Here is a 16,899-nt window from a genome sequence, read left to right on the forward strand (position 1 = left end):
CCTATGTAGTCTCTGGGGTGTAAGGTAAGCTCTATGGAGAATCATGGCCTGTATGAACTGAAACTTAACATTTCTGGATACCCTTCTATGATGGCCTAGAATAACTTTCCACTCCCCGTCCGTTATGTTTTCACCCGAGTCTGCAGTCCAGGTCTCCCTGAGTGTAGTGATCGGCGATGTCACATGTTCTCTGATACCAACATACAGCCATTTCACTAGGTGTCCCCCCGTGCCCATATAATATATGAGGTGTACTAATTCATGTTGTTCTGGTTTCGTACGTTGTGGGGCCCAAGCCAGTCGCACATAGTGCGTCACCGAGGCGTGTAAAAGATATAAGCGTGAAGGCGCTCCCGTGGCTTGCACAAACGAGGTGTGGTCCAGCATGGTGTCGTCGCCGAACAGGTCACCCACCCTATCCACCCCGGCCTCCGTCCAGGGACGTAGTCTGCGCTGTGTTAGAGTCCCCTGTGGTGTCGGGAGTCCTAGTAGGGGTATATTGTCCGCGTATGGAGAGGTCCCAGCCGTGTATGACAGTGCTTTTTTCCAGCAAGTCAGGGCCACATGCAGGAGGGGGTGGCAGGCTCTGGGGATCCTAGCATTGGGCAAGAGGAGGGAGTGTAGTTCTCCACGTGCTAATTTGTCCGTCGTGTAAGCAATCTCATGCAAGCCCCTGCCCGCCACCCATCGGGTCAACCATTGGAGCTGGCTGGCATAGTAGTAACTTCGTAGGTCCGGTACGCCCAGGCCACCCCGCCTGGTGTTCAGTTGCAGTTTTTTAAGGCTGATTTGTCTCCTCCCCGAGCCCCATATGAGGTTGACCAGTAATGTATTTAGTGTGGTGAAAATCTGACGCGGGAGCAGGACCGGCAGGTTTACAAAATAATACAGTATGCGGGGGAGCAGGACCATCTTCGAGACCGCCACTGGTCCCATTACCGATAGGGGTAGGGACGTCCAGAAGCCTATGCTACCTCGTAGGCCAGTAATGGCCTTACGGATATTACAGTCAATTTGGGCCTCCGGGTCCCGGTAGACCTGTATTCCGAGATATTTAAACGTGGTCGGTGCCACTTGGATTTCATAGGCCCCGAACTGTATGTGGGGGGGCTGTTTGCCATCTCGGAAGAAGAAACCTAGGGACTTTCCCGGGTTTATAGCCAGTCCAGATATGGTCTCAAAGCGTCTGAAGACAGTCGCCAGGGGCGAGTGGTCCCCTCGCAGGTTCCGGAGATACACCAAGATGTTGTCGGCATATATTGAGACCTTGTGGTTGGTGCCTCCCACCGGTATGCCTTCCTCCACAGCTCTATTGCGAAGCGCAATAGCCAGGGGTTCCACCGTCAGCACAAACAGTAGCGGCGACAGTGGGCAGCCCTGTCGGGTGCCCCTATGGACTTCATAGCTGTCAGATGTGTGTCTTCCCGTGCGTGCCCTAGCCGTCGGACCTGTGTACAGTAAGCGGATCCATTTTATAAGGGCCTCCGGGAAACCAAAGCGATGCAGGACTTTGAACATGAAGTTCCACGTCAGGGAATCAAACGCCTGACGGAGGTCTAGGGCTATACAGCCAGCGTGTGGTAAGTTGTGAGGTGTAGTTGTCATGAGGGCGTGGAGTCGCCTCGAATTCTGGGAGGTACTTCTCTCTGGGAGGAAGCCACATTGATCAGTATAGGCTAGGGAGGTGGTGTTGGATCCGCATGGCAATAGCCTTACTAAGGATCTTATACTCCGTGGAGAGCATGGAGAGGGGCCTGTAGTTACCTACATCTTGAGTGTCCCTACCGGGTTTCGGGATAGAAATCACCAAGGCCTGCATGGTGGTAGCCAAGAGATGGCCAACCTCGTAAGCGGTGTTGTATATTTTCTCCAGGACGGGGGCCAGCACATCAGCATATGTTTGATAAAACTCCCCTGGCAGGCCATCCATGCCCGGGGTCTTGCACCGGTTAAGCGTATGGATTGCTATCTTTATTTCATGCTGTGTTATAGGCCCGGCTAGAGCCGCCTGGATGCCCGGGGCCAGCACTGGGAGCGTTAGTTCTCCTAGGAATTCCGTCATTTCGTCCCTGGCATCTACAGAGGGGGGAGCATAGAGGTTCTCCAGGTGAGTCTTAAATACATTGTTAATTCCCAGTTGAGTGTGCACCTGTTCCCCAGCTGCGTTCCGGATAGACGTTATTGTAAGGCTCTCAGGGGCATCCCGGACCAGCCGGGCAAGCAGAGCACCGGATCTGTCCGCCTCCGCCTGTTGGCGTTTCAGATAGGCCCCATAGTCCATCACTCTCAGGGTCTCTAGCAATTCAGCATGTTCGATATTACACTGCTGTAGATCAGCTTTTCGGCCAGGGTCCTGCCCTACCGCATTTTCAAGGTCGCGCAAGCGCTTTTCCACCTCGCATAGCTTACCATGGATCTCCTGTCTGGCTACCACCAGGCGGCCTATAGCAGCCCCCCCGTATTACAGCTTTCATTGCATCCCACACCACTAGATTCGAGGACGCAGAGTCCCAGTTTGTATCGAAGTAGCCAGTTAAGGCGTCAGCTATATGTGATCGAAACGGGCCATCCTCGAGCAGCGCGGGGTTAAGCCTCCAGGTAGGGACCGGTGAGGGTACCCTACCCCAGTGTAGGTCAAGCGCCAGCGGCCGGTGGTCTGAGAACGTTTTAGCAACGAATCCGATGTGGCGCCTCTAGTCGTGACAGAGGTGGAGCATACAAACCTATCTAATCTGGTATGTAGGTTGTGCACAGGGGAGTAGCATGAGTATTCTTTGTGTGTCTGGTGCAGTGCGCGCCAGATGTCAACCAACCTCCAACCCCGGAGCCATGTCCCAAACGATTCTGACAGTTTATGTATTCCCGCCGCCTGGAGGGGGGGTGTGATCTGTCAAGGGTCACATCTAAGATCATGTTCCAGTCACCTCCCAAGATCCAGGGGACGTCCACCCAGTCCGCCAACGCCCGGCCCACTGCAGCAAGGAATCTATCTTGGTCAAAATTCGGGGCATAGATGCTACCCAACACTATCACCTCTCCGTCCAAGGTGCCCCTCACCAGTACATAGCGCCCCTGTTCGTCAGTCCGTCTTTCCAGTTCCACAAATGGAGTACCGTGGCGCACCCATATCGTGGCCCCTCTGGAGAAGGCAGAGTATGTTGTAGAGAATATAGTACCCCTCCATTTCTTCCGTAGTAGGAGTGCCTCGGAGTGTCATGTGTGACTCCTGTAGGAACACTATATGTGCCTTTTGTCGTAGCAAGAAAGCATGCACTCTGTGTCTCTTCTGCACTGCCCCCAGCCCTCTCACATTCCAGGTGACCAGCCTATACTTTCCTTGTATGTCAGCATAACCCCGTGTAGGTGTCGCAAGGGGTGTTCCCATATGTCCTAGCAAGTGATTCTTCCGTGTCAACCAGGAGACAGTACCCTCCCTATCCCAAACCCCAACTGTGGAGGCGCAGCCTCTAAACCCTGCTGTGCCTAACCATAAACTTTGGAACGTAAGTAAACAGGTAACGGTGCATACGCTATTGGGGGGTCGGCCAAGCTCTTGCCGTGTCCATAGTGCCATGCTTTGTCAATTCGCCGGCTCAACGGCGCCGCCGGGAGAGTTCTTTCGGAATTGTTCGGTAGATGTAGCCACGTCTTGTGGAGGGGGGGGAAGCAGAGGGACAGGGGAGGGGAGGGGGGAACAAGGGTGGCCCCATACTGACATAGTCAGCAAACTGCAGCCATGTGTCGTAGGAGCACCGGAGACGCAGGAATCTCATCCCACGATCCCCGCATCTAAGTCTCTCTCCTCATCCTAGGTCAGGCCACATAATGTTCGCCAGCAAGTAAGGGCCACATATATACTCTGAGCAAACATAGTTCCTCCCTCACCCCCCGCCGCCCCCTTAGTTCATACAGAAAGGATATCGTGTTGTACTCAAGCCTCAGGTCTGATCCATAGGAGGTATTATTCTTGGGCATTGTCTATAAGTTCGTCCGCGGCTCTAGGTGTCACCGTTGGGAACAGGACCATACTGTTGTCCGAGTGTACTATGCTATCCTCAGTGTCTGTGTTAATTGTCTCTCGGTCGTCTCTGAAGGAGCCCACCGCTGCCACTGCATCAACTTGTCCCTGCTTTTGTTGGTGGGCGGTCGGTTTGCGCTGCTTCGGGTGATTGCGTCGGGCGCCGTTTCTGTTCTCCCCTGGAGTCGAGCTTTCTTTGGACCCATTATCTGTGGAGTCCTGCGTCTGGTCCAGTCGCTCCTCAATGTCCATCACTTCCATCCATTCCTCCACGTCTGTGGGGCTTTCAAAAAAGTGAGTTTTCTTGTCATGGATCACCTTCAGGCGTGCAGGGAACAATAAAGCGTAGCGTAGTTTTGCCTTTTGGAGTCTGTTTCACCTCATAGTATGAGGACCGTTGTTTTTGCACTTGAGTGGTGTAGTCCGGGTACAGTGATATTCGTTTATTTTCCTACGGTATGACCGATTTTATTCTGGCCTGATTTAGCAGCATGTCTCTGTCCCGGTAATTTAGGATCCGGACAATAAGCGGCCGTGGTGTCTGTCCCGGTTTTGGTTGGCCAGTTGGGATCCTATGAGCCCTCTCTACACAGAAGAACGGTGACAGACCCTCAGGGGCAACGTTATCTCGGAACCATTGTTCCATGAACTCTGCCGGACAGGACCCCTCGCTTCTTTCCGGCAGGCCAATAACGCAAATGTTATTGCGTCGATTGCGCCCTTCTGCATCTTCCACGCGTTCCATCAGAGTTTTGACTTGATGTTGGATCAGTTGGATGGAGTCCGTGTGTTCCGCCACTGCCGGGGTAAGTTCAGCTATTGACAGACCTTGATCCTTGACTTTATCCGCTAGTTTCTCATGATCCGCCTTAAGCAAGGAAAGGTTAGTGGTGAGGGTGCCCATCTGCGTCTCCATCACAGCCCTGGAGTCTCTGATCTCTTTAAGGATAAGGTCCAGCTTGTCACCTTGCTGGCTCTCTGAAATGGTGGAGGTCAATGTCAGCGGCGCAGAGCCCCCGGTGTCCGCATCCTGAGTAGGTCCCGTGACCGGTCCCTCCTTGCCCTCCGTGTTCTTCACGCCTTTGCGCACCATAGTAGACGTCAGGTGTCCGGTTGGCGGCAGGAGTGCGTCCCAGGGCGAGTACCAGCCGCCCGATGTGTGCCTTATGCCCCAGTAGTCTCCCCGCTGGCCTCTCCTAGCACTCGCACCCTGGGGTAGCTGCTGAAGATCTCCGTGATTCCGCGGGGGGGGGGGCGCTTCCCACCTCGCCCAGCTTATAGGGGCGTCTAGGTCTTCCACAGTGCCATCCACCCTGAGGCGCTATGTCTCTCTCCCTATCAGCCTGCCTTTGGTGGTCCAAGGTCGGCTGTAGGAACAATTGGGCGCCGCCACGCTTGGAGTCCTAGCTATTTATAGGCGAGGGGCAGACACAAGAGGTTTGGTCGGTAGTGCATCAATAGTGGCGCTTTGGGGGCGTTATCTGTACCGCTTCGGGCTTCTCCGGCGCCCTAGTCTCCGGCCCACCGCGTGGGGGCAGGCCCTGCACCATCTCAGTCCCGCTGCGTCTCAGCCGGGCAGCCGGGTCCGGCCCCTCGCCCAGGGGTCTCTGCCTGTCGCAGTCCGCCCTCTCCGGAATGCAGGGCAGCAACGGTACTCGAGGCCCCGGCTCTCCGCCCAGCGCAAGGCCTCATGGGTCCCCTCCTCACTCCCTCGGACTCCTCACCTTCAACCCTCACGGGTAGTCCGCAGGCTATGCGGGGGGTGTCTCAGTAGGTAGTCACTACCGGCGGCGGGAGTATTCGGTCCTCAGCGCCTATGTTCCGGCGCCCTAGCCCACAGCGCAGGTCCGTCCGCAGTCTGCAGTCTCCGTCCCTCTTCCCGACGCCAGGGTTCACAAGGCCGGGAGTATTCGGTCCTCAGCGCCTATGTTCCGGCGCCCTAGCCCACAGCGCAGGTCCGTCCGCAATCTGCAGTCTCCGTCCCTCTTCCCGACGCCAGGGTTCACAAGGCGCCGTCCGCACCCCTTGGCAGTCGCGGGGTCAGGGTCTCTGTTGCAGGGGTCCGCTTCCGGTCCCGGAGGCTCCGGCGTATCACCGCCTCCCGGTCCCCGCTCTCCGGTACTGCCGTCATTCAAGGCCCCGGTCTGCAGCGTGACACCAGGCCCCACAGTCAACCACGGCGTAACTCCGGAGCCCCTGCCGCCAGAGCTTCGGGATTTTCAGAGGAGCAGGCGGGGGTTATTAGCCTCAGAATGCAGCCGTTTTCAGGTGGAAACGGCCCCTCAGCGTGGGCTGCAGGATCTTTCCTCTCCCGGCGGCACCGGAGCTCTAGCAAACTCCGTCCGCCATGTTGGCCTGCTAGCCACGCCCCCTCCCACAATTGTAATACTTAATATAAAGTAAAGTACGTACAGTAAAAGGAGTATTATGAAATAATACTGTAAAAGCATTGATATGGTTTCTTAGCCATAAGACACTTTAAAATGGATAAAAGATATATACATATATACATAGGCTAACTTGCTCAGCTGGTGCTTTTAACTACGCCTACCCCGGTGTACCTGACCTAAGCCTAATACGTGGGACGGAGTAAGTAAGTAGCAGTTTAAGTTAAGTAGGTTTTGCCAAGAGTCTGATTCAAGAATTCTCTCTAAGGGTTTAGTCAGCACCGTACCTCTGGAATAGAATATAGGAGGTCTGGTATCTCCCTCTCAGGACCCGATATCCCAGTCACCCGCAAGGGTAGGCTGGAAACGCCGGAGCTGGATTTTCTCGGCAGGAGAAAAGATAGCGTCTTTCTCAGCGCGTCAAAAGAGGAGGGGCAGCGTCCGTGGGCTTCTCGCATCTGCTGGGCTTTCTGCAAGGGGACAGCTGTTCTGCTCCAGAGTTCACCACCACCGTGTGTTTGCTTAAGGCAACGGGGGTATATTTATACCTGAAAGGTGTCGAGTTTGGACATAAGACGTCAATAAAGATGTCACTAAGAACTGGTCGTTCTTACAGTGCTTGCAGGAATTCTATGACAAGACAAAACAAAGCAAGCGGGGCTTTCCCAGGTTGCTGGGGGTTTGGTGTGTCGAAAGAACTTGGTGTGCTCTCTAGGAATCTAAGGAAGTAGCTTCTGCTGTGTCATGAACTGCAGAGGCGAGTTACTGAAATATGGCTCTGATTATTATGCCATTATAGGGATATCCATTGATTATAGCCGTATAGGGGCATAAGGTCACAATATTGATCGGGTTCCTAGATAAAACACATCAGCATTGATTGCCAGGACGCTGACTGTCTCGGTGAGAGCTTCTCTGAACACTTTTGAGTGACCCGGGGGTTGATATATTAGTAAGCCTTCCATAGTGTAGTTGGGATTAAGGGTGATTTTAAAGTGAGCTCAATCTGCAACGGGTTGCTTTATAAAAGTACAAAGATAGCCGGTTTTAGGAATGACCGTAATGCCCCCGCCTCTCGTTGCCCTGTTGAGGGTATGTATCTTATAACCTTCCGGGAGAGCAAGAACTTACTCCGCGACCATGTCCTCCGAGAGCCAGGTCTCTGTGAGGAACAGGATGTCAGGTGGCTCAGCTTCCAGGAGATCATGAACATCGGCAAAGTGTTTGGCTATGGAGCAGCAGTTAGGTGGAAAACGGTTCTGGAGTTACTAGGAGGGGGAGCTGCTAAGCTTAGCCGGGTTGACAGACCTGAAGCCACAGCATTTGCAGACAAAGGAACCCTCTAGACCATACAGGCTAGGTTGTTTGCACCCACCCACCCACGTCCTAATTGCAAGCAGCTCATTCTGAGCGTAAGTGTGCCTCATTTTATCTAAATTGGCAGCATATCTGGTGAGGGACTGGCGCAGACAGGCTTGCCTTTGACGAACAGGCGGTGACGCGGCCGCTGTGGTGCCGCGCACCCATGCTGCTTTAGTAGTGCCCCCAGTAGCAAAAAAAGGAGAGGAGTGCGGAGCCACGTCCCTCCACAACAATCAGCAAAATGCTGCGGTGGACCCGGGACGGCGGGAAGAGTGAGCAAAGTGTGCAAGTAAGCTTTGTTTTAAAATAGTAGCACAGATAATACAAAATGTACATCCTCCTAGAAGATCTCAACTTCCATCTGGAAGACCTGACTGACCCCCAACTCTGAAACCTTAGACTCACCCAATACTTCTCAACCCCACTTAATCCACTAGACACAGCCTATACCCTATCTTTACATTATTCAATGGTATTACAATAAATACACCCACACCCATTGCTTGGACGACCACACTATCATCAGTTTCACAATCAATCTAAGTCCTCCACCACAGAAGAACCGCAGCAAAAGGCCCAGCCCATCAATACCTAAGCAAAACATCTGAGAAGGGTTTGGCTTTCGTTGTCCATAAACCAATGTAATGACTGGAAAACCACATATGCTGATACCCAAGCCATTTGGAAAATAAGCCAATTAGCAGGAGCATGAATGCAGGCCAGTTGGTACACTGATGAACTCTGGATGATCAAAAGGCACTGTAAGCATTTAGAACGGAAGTAGCTAGCGAATCAGAAACAATCAGACAAGGATGTGTTCAAATCTGCCCAGCGACACGATCACCAGCAATTCCAAGAAATCAAGAGGAAGGCCCTGGCCGAACACATCCCCAAAAGCAAAAAATAGTTTGTAGTCATCAAGAACTTCACTGCACCCACAGCAGCTGAAAGCAACATCCCACCAACCCAAGAACTACAGCAACACCCTCTGGTCTCTTCTGCAGCAAAATCACAACCATATTTAACAACTTCAACCCACAACCAGACCTTAAAAACCTTGTAAAAAGTCCACCAGTATCAGATAAAGCCAACGCCTGGACCACATGGAAGACCATCACCACAGAGGAACCCACAGCAATCATGAAGTCCATCCCCAACGAGACTCGTCAGAGACTTGACTTAAACAAAGGTTCAACCTTGCCCCCATCCTCATCATGTCCATCGATCCATCCACCTTCCTGGAAGATTGGAAGCACACAGTAGTCCACGCCCTACTGAAAAAACCCACAACAGAAACCGCCAAGTTTGCGAACAGACCTATCTCCCTCATACCATAGCCCTCCAAGATCCTAGAAAAAGGCATCAACAGATGTTTCGCCAACCACCTCACCCGTTACACTTGCTAAGCACCAGGATATCCTCATGGGTATAGTGTGCTATGAAATACACAAAACATAACAAACTTCTCAATTCTTTGATGATTCTTACAGAGAACAGTGAAAGATAAGAGGGGGGACATAAAAATCTGGATGTGGCAGCTAAATGTCCCCTTGTTGAAGAAAATGAGAGGCCTGATTGACCAAATGAAGCAAGCATGGTAAGAAATCTTTTGGATCCATTTGAAGTGGATTTGAGTCACATTCTCTTGCCCAAATGTAAAATGTATTTCACTTAAGTGTATGTTCTATTCACGGAATCAGCTCTTTTTGCCCGCAGGACCCTCAGACATTCTGGAGGCACATTTGTTTAAACCTCAAATTCTATGTCTGAAGCAATCCCTTTGAGGGAGGCTGGGTTGTGACGTGGTACTTGGCGGTTGTCCTTCGTCGAGAGGTCTGTATCCATCTTGAAGTGAATTAGCTGGTCCACTAATAAGTCCCATAGATCTGTGTACCAGAACTGTCTGACCGGAACGACTAAGATGAGGCAGCAGGATCCAGGAGGTGAGTGGGATTGGTGGAAAAGGGGTAGGCAAATATCCCTGACCTTGGCATGGAAAGGCCTTGACTTCTGGTTCTTCTGGTCACAACCACCTGCTTGAGAAGAGTTGGCATTTTGAGTCCTACAGTATTGCGAAGTGGTCTAACGGTGGAGTTCCCCATCTTTCAAACAGTAACTGTAAATGGCTTAGGTCCCTCTGCTATTCATGGAAGTCTATCTTTTCTGCTTAAAGCATCTGCCCACACGTTGTGTAATCCTGGTACGTGTTGCACTGTTAGCATGATCCTATTGCCCAGTCCCCAATCTGATAGTTCTTATGCTTCCTGCAGAAGTATTTTAGTTCTTGTTTTTCCTTGCTTGAAGTTGTAGTGGAAATGTCTATTCTTGTCAATAGTTATTGAGTCTCTTAATGGTAATCTTACCATGCTTTATTGTAATGCATTTATGTAGACACTGCTGCTGGTAGTTTCAGAGTGCACTCAATGCCATCTCCCGAAGATGTGTGCCACTAGTTTTTAGGGAGACATTCAATGTTAAATATAGCTGAGGGTTTTTAATGTGTAGGTCTTGTTCTGCAAAAATGTGTTCCTCCAACATCCACCGAGACAGAGTTCTCTTTGAGTGGAGTTATCAATACAAGCTCAGTCTATTGATTGTTGAGTTGCTGCCTTTTGAAGGTCCAACTGTTCCTTAAATGCAACTGCATTGTTCAGTTCCAGTATCATTGGCGCTTTGCTAAGCAAATCATCCAACTATGGGAAAACACGTGCACTGACCTAGATGAGTCGTCACTGGGGGTAGGCTTTCTGTAAAGACAGTGGGGCAAATTTAAGGCCGAGTGGTGGGGCCTAGAAATGGTAACATTGATCATGAACCTTAAGTCCCTTAAAAGTGAGCATAGATTGGTATGTGGAAGTATGCATCCTCCAAGTCTATGGGCGTAATGTAATTCCTGCATCAGTGGATTAAAACATACGTAGTAATGTTAGCATTCTCAATCTTTTGTCTTTTGATTCATTTTTCAAGAGCCATGAAGTGTGAAATACGACCCCCCCCCCCCCCCATTTTTCTTGATAAGGAAAACTTCAAATAGAATCCTTGATTCCGCTGGGCTTTTGGAACTTATTCAACTGCATTTTTGAGGAGGAGCTTCAGAAGTTTTTTGCTGTGCCTCCAGAAGATACTTTTCTTTCTTTGGAGGCTGGGAGGTGGTTTTGTAGTAAACACCATTGAATGTCCTTACTGGACAATATCCAACACCTAGCGCTTTGAATTGATGTTGCACCAGGCAGGAAGAAATGCCTGAATTTCTCCCTGCTACTGGTAGGTATGCTAAAGGGAGCACGCTGAAGAAACATGTCCATCATGTCCATCATAGTTGATCTTGGGCTCTGCTGGAAGAGGCAGCTTGTCTTCCTGTGTTTTCTTATTAAAAGCAGATGAAGCCTTACAGGCTATCCAAAAACATACAAACAGGTGCTTACCATCAAAGGCATTAGACCTTGGATTGTATTCTGAAGGAAGTATTAAGGAGCTATTCATATTGCTTGAAGAGTGGTGATGTGGGAATTTGATGGAAAGCATTGTTGGATTAATCCAGCAAGGCATTGATGACGGGCACCGTCGTAAGTACTTACTCCTTCCAAATAGCTTTCCCCCTTCTCGGCAATCCTCAGGCTGTTTATCCAGAAACTGTAAGATCTCATGCCATAAATGGATATTGTAGTTTGGCAATATGGCAGCGGCGTTGGGAATTTTGACTGATTTCACTGCCCAGGCATCAATGCACTGTGCCAATTTGATCTAAATTGCATTCCTCCATGTGAAGTGGTGCTGTACAAGGGGTTAAAGGGTTAATTAAACTGCCTTGGGCTGCTGCGGATATGGCAAAGATAGTTTTGATGTAATACATCAGACAAGCTTGAGACATATCAGGAGCGTTATGTTTCTTCATACATATATCACTGAGGTGGATATTATCTCAGTTTTTCTGTTAAAAGGTTTCCCATTTAGACTTCGTATACTTCTTCTTGGACTTATTCGAAGGCTTTGGCCGCAGCGAGGATCTGCCATGGCAACGATTTCAGGAGTGGGACCTAGACCTTCCTTTCCACATTGACTGGTCATGGCGTGGAGTTTTATGGTGTGTAGCAATGTAAGCATCTCACAATCTTGTATGGCCTTTGGCTTCATCTGGGAGCAGTCATGGCAGGTCCTGGATTTGTGTTCAAACTCCAGGTACCAGAGACATATCTATGGAAGATCAGTCACAGGCATCTGTTTGCAACATTCTCTACAATTCTTAAATCCTGTCTTTTTAGGAGGGATTATTCTCTTGCACACTGGTAAAAATGTTTTACGAAAGCATTAGGAAAAACTCTGTGTCCATGTTCGAAGAAGTGGAAAGAAAGGAATTGACGTCAGTGCATATGGGTGGTGTTTATATGTGACTGCCAGTGTCACTTCTGAAGTGGAACAACATTAACACTTATCCACAAGACCCCACTTACCGGAGTGCAGGAATACTGGTTTTGAGTTTTCCTCATCTGGTCTGACGCCCAGGAAATATTTATAAGGTGAAGAATCTGCAGTTAAATCAGAAATTACTGTACCAGTCACTATATTCATGAGTAACAGACCACTTCCCTCCCAGCATAAACTGGAAATATGACTCCAAGTGTTAATCAAACACAGTCTCCACACTCAATGTCACATTTTCTGCTGCACATCTGGTGAATGGATGGGAATCCTCTATTCTTCTCCTAAAATATTTTTCAGGAGACATGCAGACTTTCCTGTCTCTTGTTTTTAAACTGGACTCCTTGCTAAAGAAGGAAGTCTTTTACTTACCAACCTCTTTAGTAAGCACTACCACCTACTGGATAAGAGATTTCTGTCTACCTGCCTCACTGTCCACCATTATGAATCATATCCAAGGCTTCCTGCTCCTTATAGAGGGCTTTGCAATTAGATTTGCACTACATAAATACCACAACATATATGCATGTGTTTAGGCACAACATAGAATGGAAGATTAACTTCAAGGGAGCAATATTTGAGTCAGGAAGTGCCGTGAACTGGGTTTGCCTCTGTCAACGTTTGAGATGGAGAGCGATCACTGAGTGGCAGGCTGGGTTAAGAAGAAAAAAGGTTTTATTCTTTCATAGGGAGCTTAGTTCAGACCAAGCAGTCCATGATTTCGTCTCTATTTGCCCTTTGAAAGAAAGGTGGGGCTCGACATAGGTGCCCATGGACTTGGCATTGAAAGAGAGGGAAGTTGAAAAATGAATCAATTGCTTGTTTTGAAAGCAGTCATTGATTTGGGTTTGGCCCTTCCCACTGTTTGAGGATGAACTCAGTTTTGGTTGTGGTATACCGCTGACCTACTGGATTGCATTAGGCCAAGGTAAACCACCTGTGTCAATTTTCAATGACACATTAAGGTACAGTTCCATATCATCCTCAGATTGACGAAGGGCCATGTCCTGCTTGATGGGTAGGGCCCTCAGAGGTTCCATGTAGAGATTGAAGATAATCGGGGTAATGACAGTACTTTAGAGCAATCCACATTACACTGGTAGTTTGAACTTTGGAAAGTGCTATCTGGACGGATACATTTCTGTCTGACAGCTAGAAGGGAACCAACGTTGATGAGCACTGTTTGAGTAATGTCTAAGAGGATGTAAACCGAGTTAAGTAGAATATAGCGAACAACTGAGTCCATGAGCACCACAAGGTCAAGGAGGATTAGGAATCCCATATCATTGATAACCTGGAGTTTCTGGGTTTCAGTGGTGATGGACCCTAATGAATTGGCAAGGACATTTGTGTTTAAAGAGAAAGCAACTACTCTAGGATAGATCTCATTCAGTGTGGCAGGGAAGCCCAGTTCCTTTGTGATACTGTGACTGCCATCTTGAATCCCATACAGCTTTAAATCCAGACTTTTAGATCAGTAGAAATTTGTGTGCAAAACTCGTCTCCAAGGGAAGAGGCAAGCATGGAAGAAAAACAAAGAAATGCTAATAAAAGGAACACAAAAGTAAAACATTTATTTGAATGCAAGTAAAAAATATCCAGCATCCTACAAAAACAATGGCAGTTATATTACACTTTCCCCAGAATATAGGTATCTTCAACCAGAATGAGAAATATAAGATAATATAAATGGGAGTGACATTAATGTTTCTGTCATGTTTTGTTGGGTGCCTAATAACAACGGGCAGTTGTGTGCTACGCTACTTTAGGGTATCTGAATATCCCCTCTGTAGTTCAATATTTTTATTTCGTTTATGGACAAACTACCAGAAGTGTTCATATTAGTAAGTTAAAAAAGGATTGCAATTGATTTACATTTTTAATTATTGCTAAGATTGTTGTAAACTCTAGAATTCATCTGTACAGGTAGTTACATTGGGGACCTTGTCCAATCTCTCTGCACCAAGTGGGGTCTTGAAATGTGTAACCAGGGTGCTATAGGCCACTCAACTGGTTTGATTGGATGACGAAAAAGAAGCTAACCATCAATCAGATCTGCTTTCCAGATCAGCGAAAGACTTTAAGGCTCCTTTGTACATTGACCATCAATTTAATGTGAGTCAGTTTGCTTTAGTGGCACTGTAACTTTTTGTTTATTTATTGCGGATGAACAATGGTGTCCTGTATTGCTTGTAGGTCAACAAATGATGTAATTCAACATTGTCTGTCATCGCTTGCTAAGCCCTTGAAACACATTTTTCTTTTTGCGCTTGTTCCGTGGTAGCAGTTGCTCCTTAGGAGAGCAGTTCCATGCTGCCACTTATGATAGCCATTGTAGTTGATGCCCACGTCTACTCCTGTATATACATTAACAGTGCTCTCTGCCTTCCTTTCTCACAGGAAAGGATTGTGTGCTCACCAGTTTTCTGACATTTGTTCAGGTACAGGACTTTCTTTACACTATCTTTTTTATATAATACAGCTATGTTCCCTGATGTATTGTATCTTCCAAATGCAGAAACAACTTGTGTCCCTCCTAACTCGGAAATATCCAGATGTTTTGACTATCTCCTGTTGAGAAGAATTAGGTGCTTAGGATCTATTCAGAGCAGAGCAGGATGGCCATGATGTCAGCAGAGCAATAATGTCGGGTCTCCAGAGCCATAGCAGCGCAATGATGTCATGTTTCCCGAACCGTAGCAGAGCAAGGATGTCAGGTCTCCAGAACCCTAGCAGAGCAACAATGCCAGATCTCCACAGTCATAGCAGAGCAAGGATGTCAGGTCTCCAGAACCATAGCAGAACAAGGATGTCATGTCTCCAGAACCATAGCAGAGCAGGGATGCCATGTCTCCAGAGCCATAGCAGCGCAATGATGCCAGGTCTCCAGAGCCATAGCAGAGCGAGGATGTCCTGTTTCCAGATCCATAGCGGAGCAAGGATGTCATGTCTCCAGAATCATAGCAGAGCATATTTGTCTTGTCTCCAGAGCCATAGCAGCGCAATGATGCCAGGTCTTCAGAGCAATGATGCCAGGTAGCCATAGCTCCCTGCCAGGCCACTGTTCTTTTGTACACTGTGCCAGCACTGGCAGGGACCAATTCAAGTGTCCGTGTTCGGGATGCCACTCACGCTTTCTGAAAAAAGGCAGCTGTCTGTTAAATGTTATTGCATAACAAGTGAGTGTGTTGACATCACTACGCACTTGTAGTAAATTGTTACAAACAAGTAGGTCTGTCATTTTGAGACATCTGAACGTAACTGTAATAGGAAATGAAAACAGGACATTTTAGGGAAACTCGTCTCTCAGTTCTAATAAAAGCGTGACTAATCTAGCATATACCTCTATTAAGATAATAGTTTATCACAAGGTGCAGTCGCACCGACAATAAAAAAAATGTATTTCATAATAAGATCTTGTGACTGGAGTTCGTTTGAAATGACTTTGCGATGGATTCTTGCCAAAGAACAGACATTATATCCTGGTCTAAATGAAGAGGCTGTCACGTCTTCTCCTAAAAGTGCAGGCATCAGCTGCTGGAGCCCACATTTTGCCGTCTGGATCCTGAGAATCGCACATTTACACTTCTCCTGCAGCCGTCATCAGTTTTTCTGCTGAATAGAGCCCCGTTTCATCTGCTGGTATGTCAAGAAACAATACACTTCTTGGAATCTGTGTCCCCGGTGCTTTCAGATCTGAAGCTTTCTGCAAGATAAAGGAAACATGTAAGAGTATAAAACAGAAAATATATGAAAATGTCACTCGAGAAAGCATCTGTGTCATGTATCTTGATTAATTCTGTTTCTATGAACTATGAATGTACAGTGCGTTTTCTTCTTTGCTTGTACAATCTGTTGTGCAATTACTTCTCTCTGGCTGCATTCAATACAAACTTTAAAAACTATTACGCAAAGGGTGAAACTTGCTACGGAAAAATCGATGCAGATAAATCTATTCATCTTCATGCTGACAGTAAAATTGTACTGGGATAAAATGTACATTTGTCGATATGAATTGCATAGATGGACTACAATCGAATTGATTGTTTTAAAAGAAAATGAATGGTTTGTCTACCACCAATGTACCTAGAGTCTAGGATTCTCGATTTTTCATTGATCTTACAGGTATTAAGGAGTAATTTCATAAATGTTTCTTTTAACTTAATCTGTGAATGTGCAACATAAAGACGTTTCTGTCAGTTCAAAAGATTGCTACACCTGTGCCGAGAGCTTACCAGAGATAGCAAGCACTCACGAGTCAGAAGTGTCCAAGCTCACTCAGGCAGACTGGAACTGGATGCGACGCTCGGTATGTGGCTTAGCGGCCTCACCATCCAGACCCCACTGGCCTTCCCATGCTCAAGGTCACCCAGGAGGCGTTAAGCTTCCGCTATGAAAGGCGATGGAGAAACTGCTAAATTCAGAGCTGGGCGAAGGATGTCAAACGTGGGGTTCTTTGTGTGCCAAAACGACCCCATCAGTTTCAGGAAAGGGGCGTGTTCAAGCCTTATTAACTGCCGTTTCCAAGATGGTGTTCTGTCCAGAATATTCTATCTGAGGTTCCCAAGTCAAGATGAACTAGAATCTTTTCTTGTGATGTCGGTTTCAGTTTGAATAATTTAAATGGAGACATTTCCTAGAGATGGATTTATGGCAACATGTTTGTTTTCTATAGAGACTTCTAAGCTTATATTCTTCACCTTTTGAATATTC

At 48.0% G+C, this 16,899-nt stretch overlaps 1 protein-coding gene across 1 annotated transcript in view; it reads right to left on the reverse strand.

The window, feature by feature from the left end:
* Positions 1-13,734: 13,734 nt before the first annotated feature.
* The window catches only part of ANKDD1B (ankyrin repeat and death domain containing 1B), a 602,007-nt gene continuing 598,842 nt past the window's right edge, over positions 13,735-16,899 (reverse strand). The window contains exon 16 of the mRNA XM_086960762.1: positions 13,735-15,892. Coding sequence (XP_086816888.1) covers positions 15,834-15,892 — 59 coding nt within the window. The 3' untranslated portion in view covers positions 13,735-15,833. The remainder of the gene's footprint in view (positions 15,893-16,899) is intronic.

Source organism: Lissotriton vulgaris, chromosome 3_1, assembly GCF_964263255.1.
Source record: "Lissotriton vulgaris chromosome 3_1, aLisVul1.2, whole genome shotgun sequence".
Classification (NCBI taxonomy): Eukaryota; Metazoa; Chordata; class Amphibia; order Caudata; family Salamandridae; genus Lissotriton; species Lissotriton vulgaris.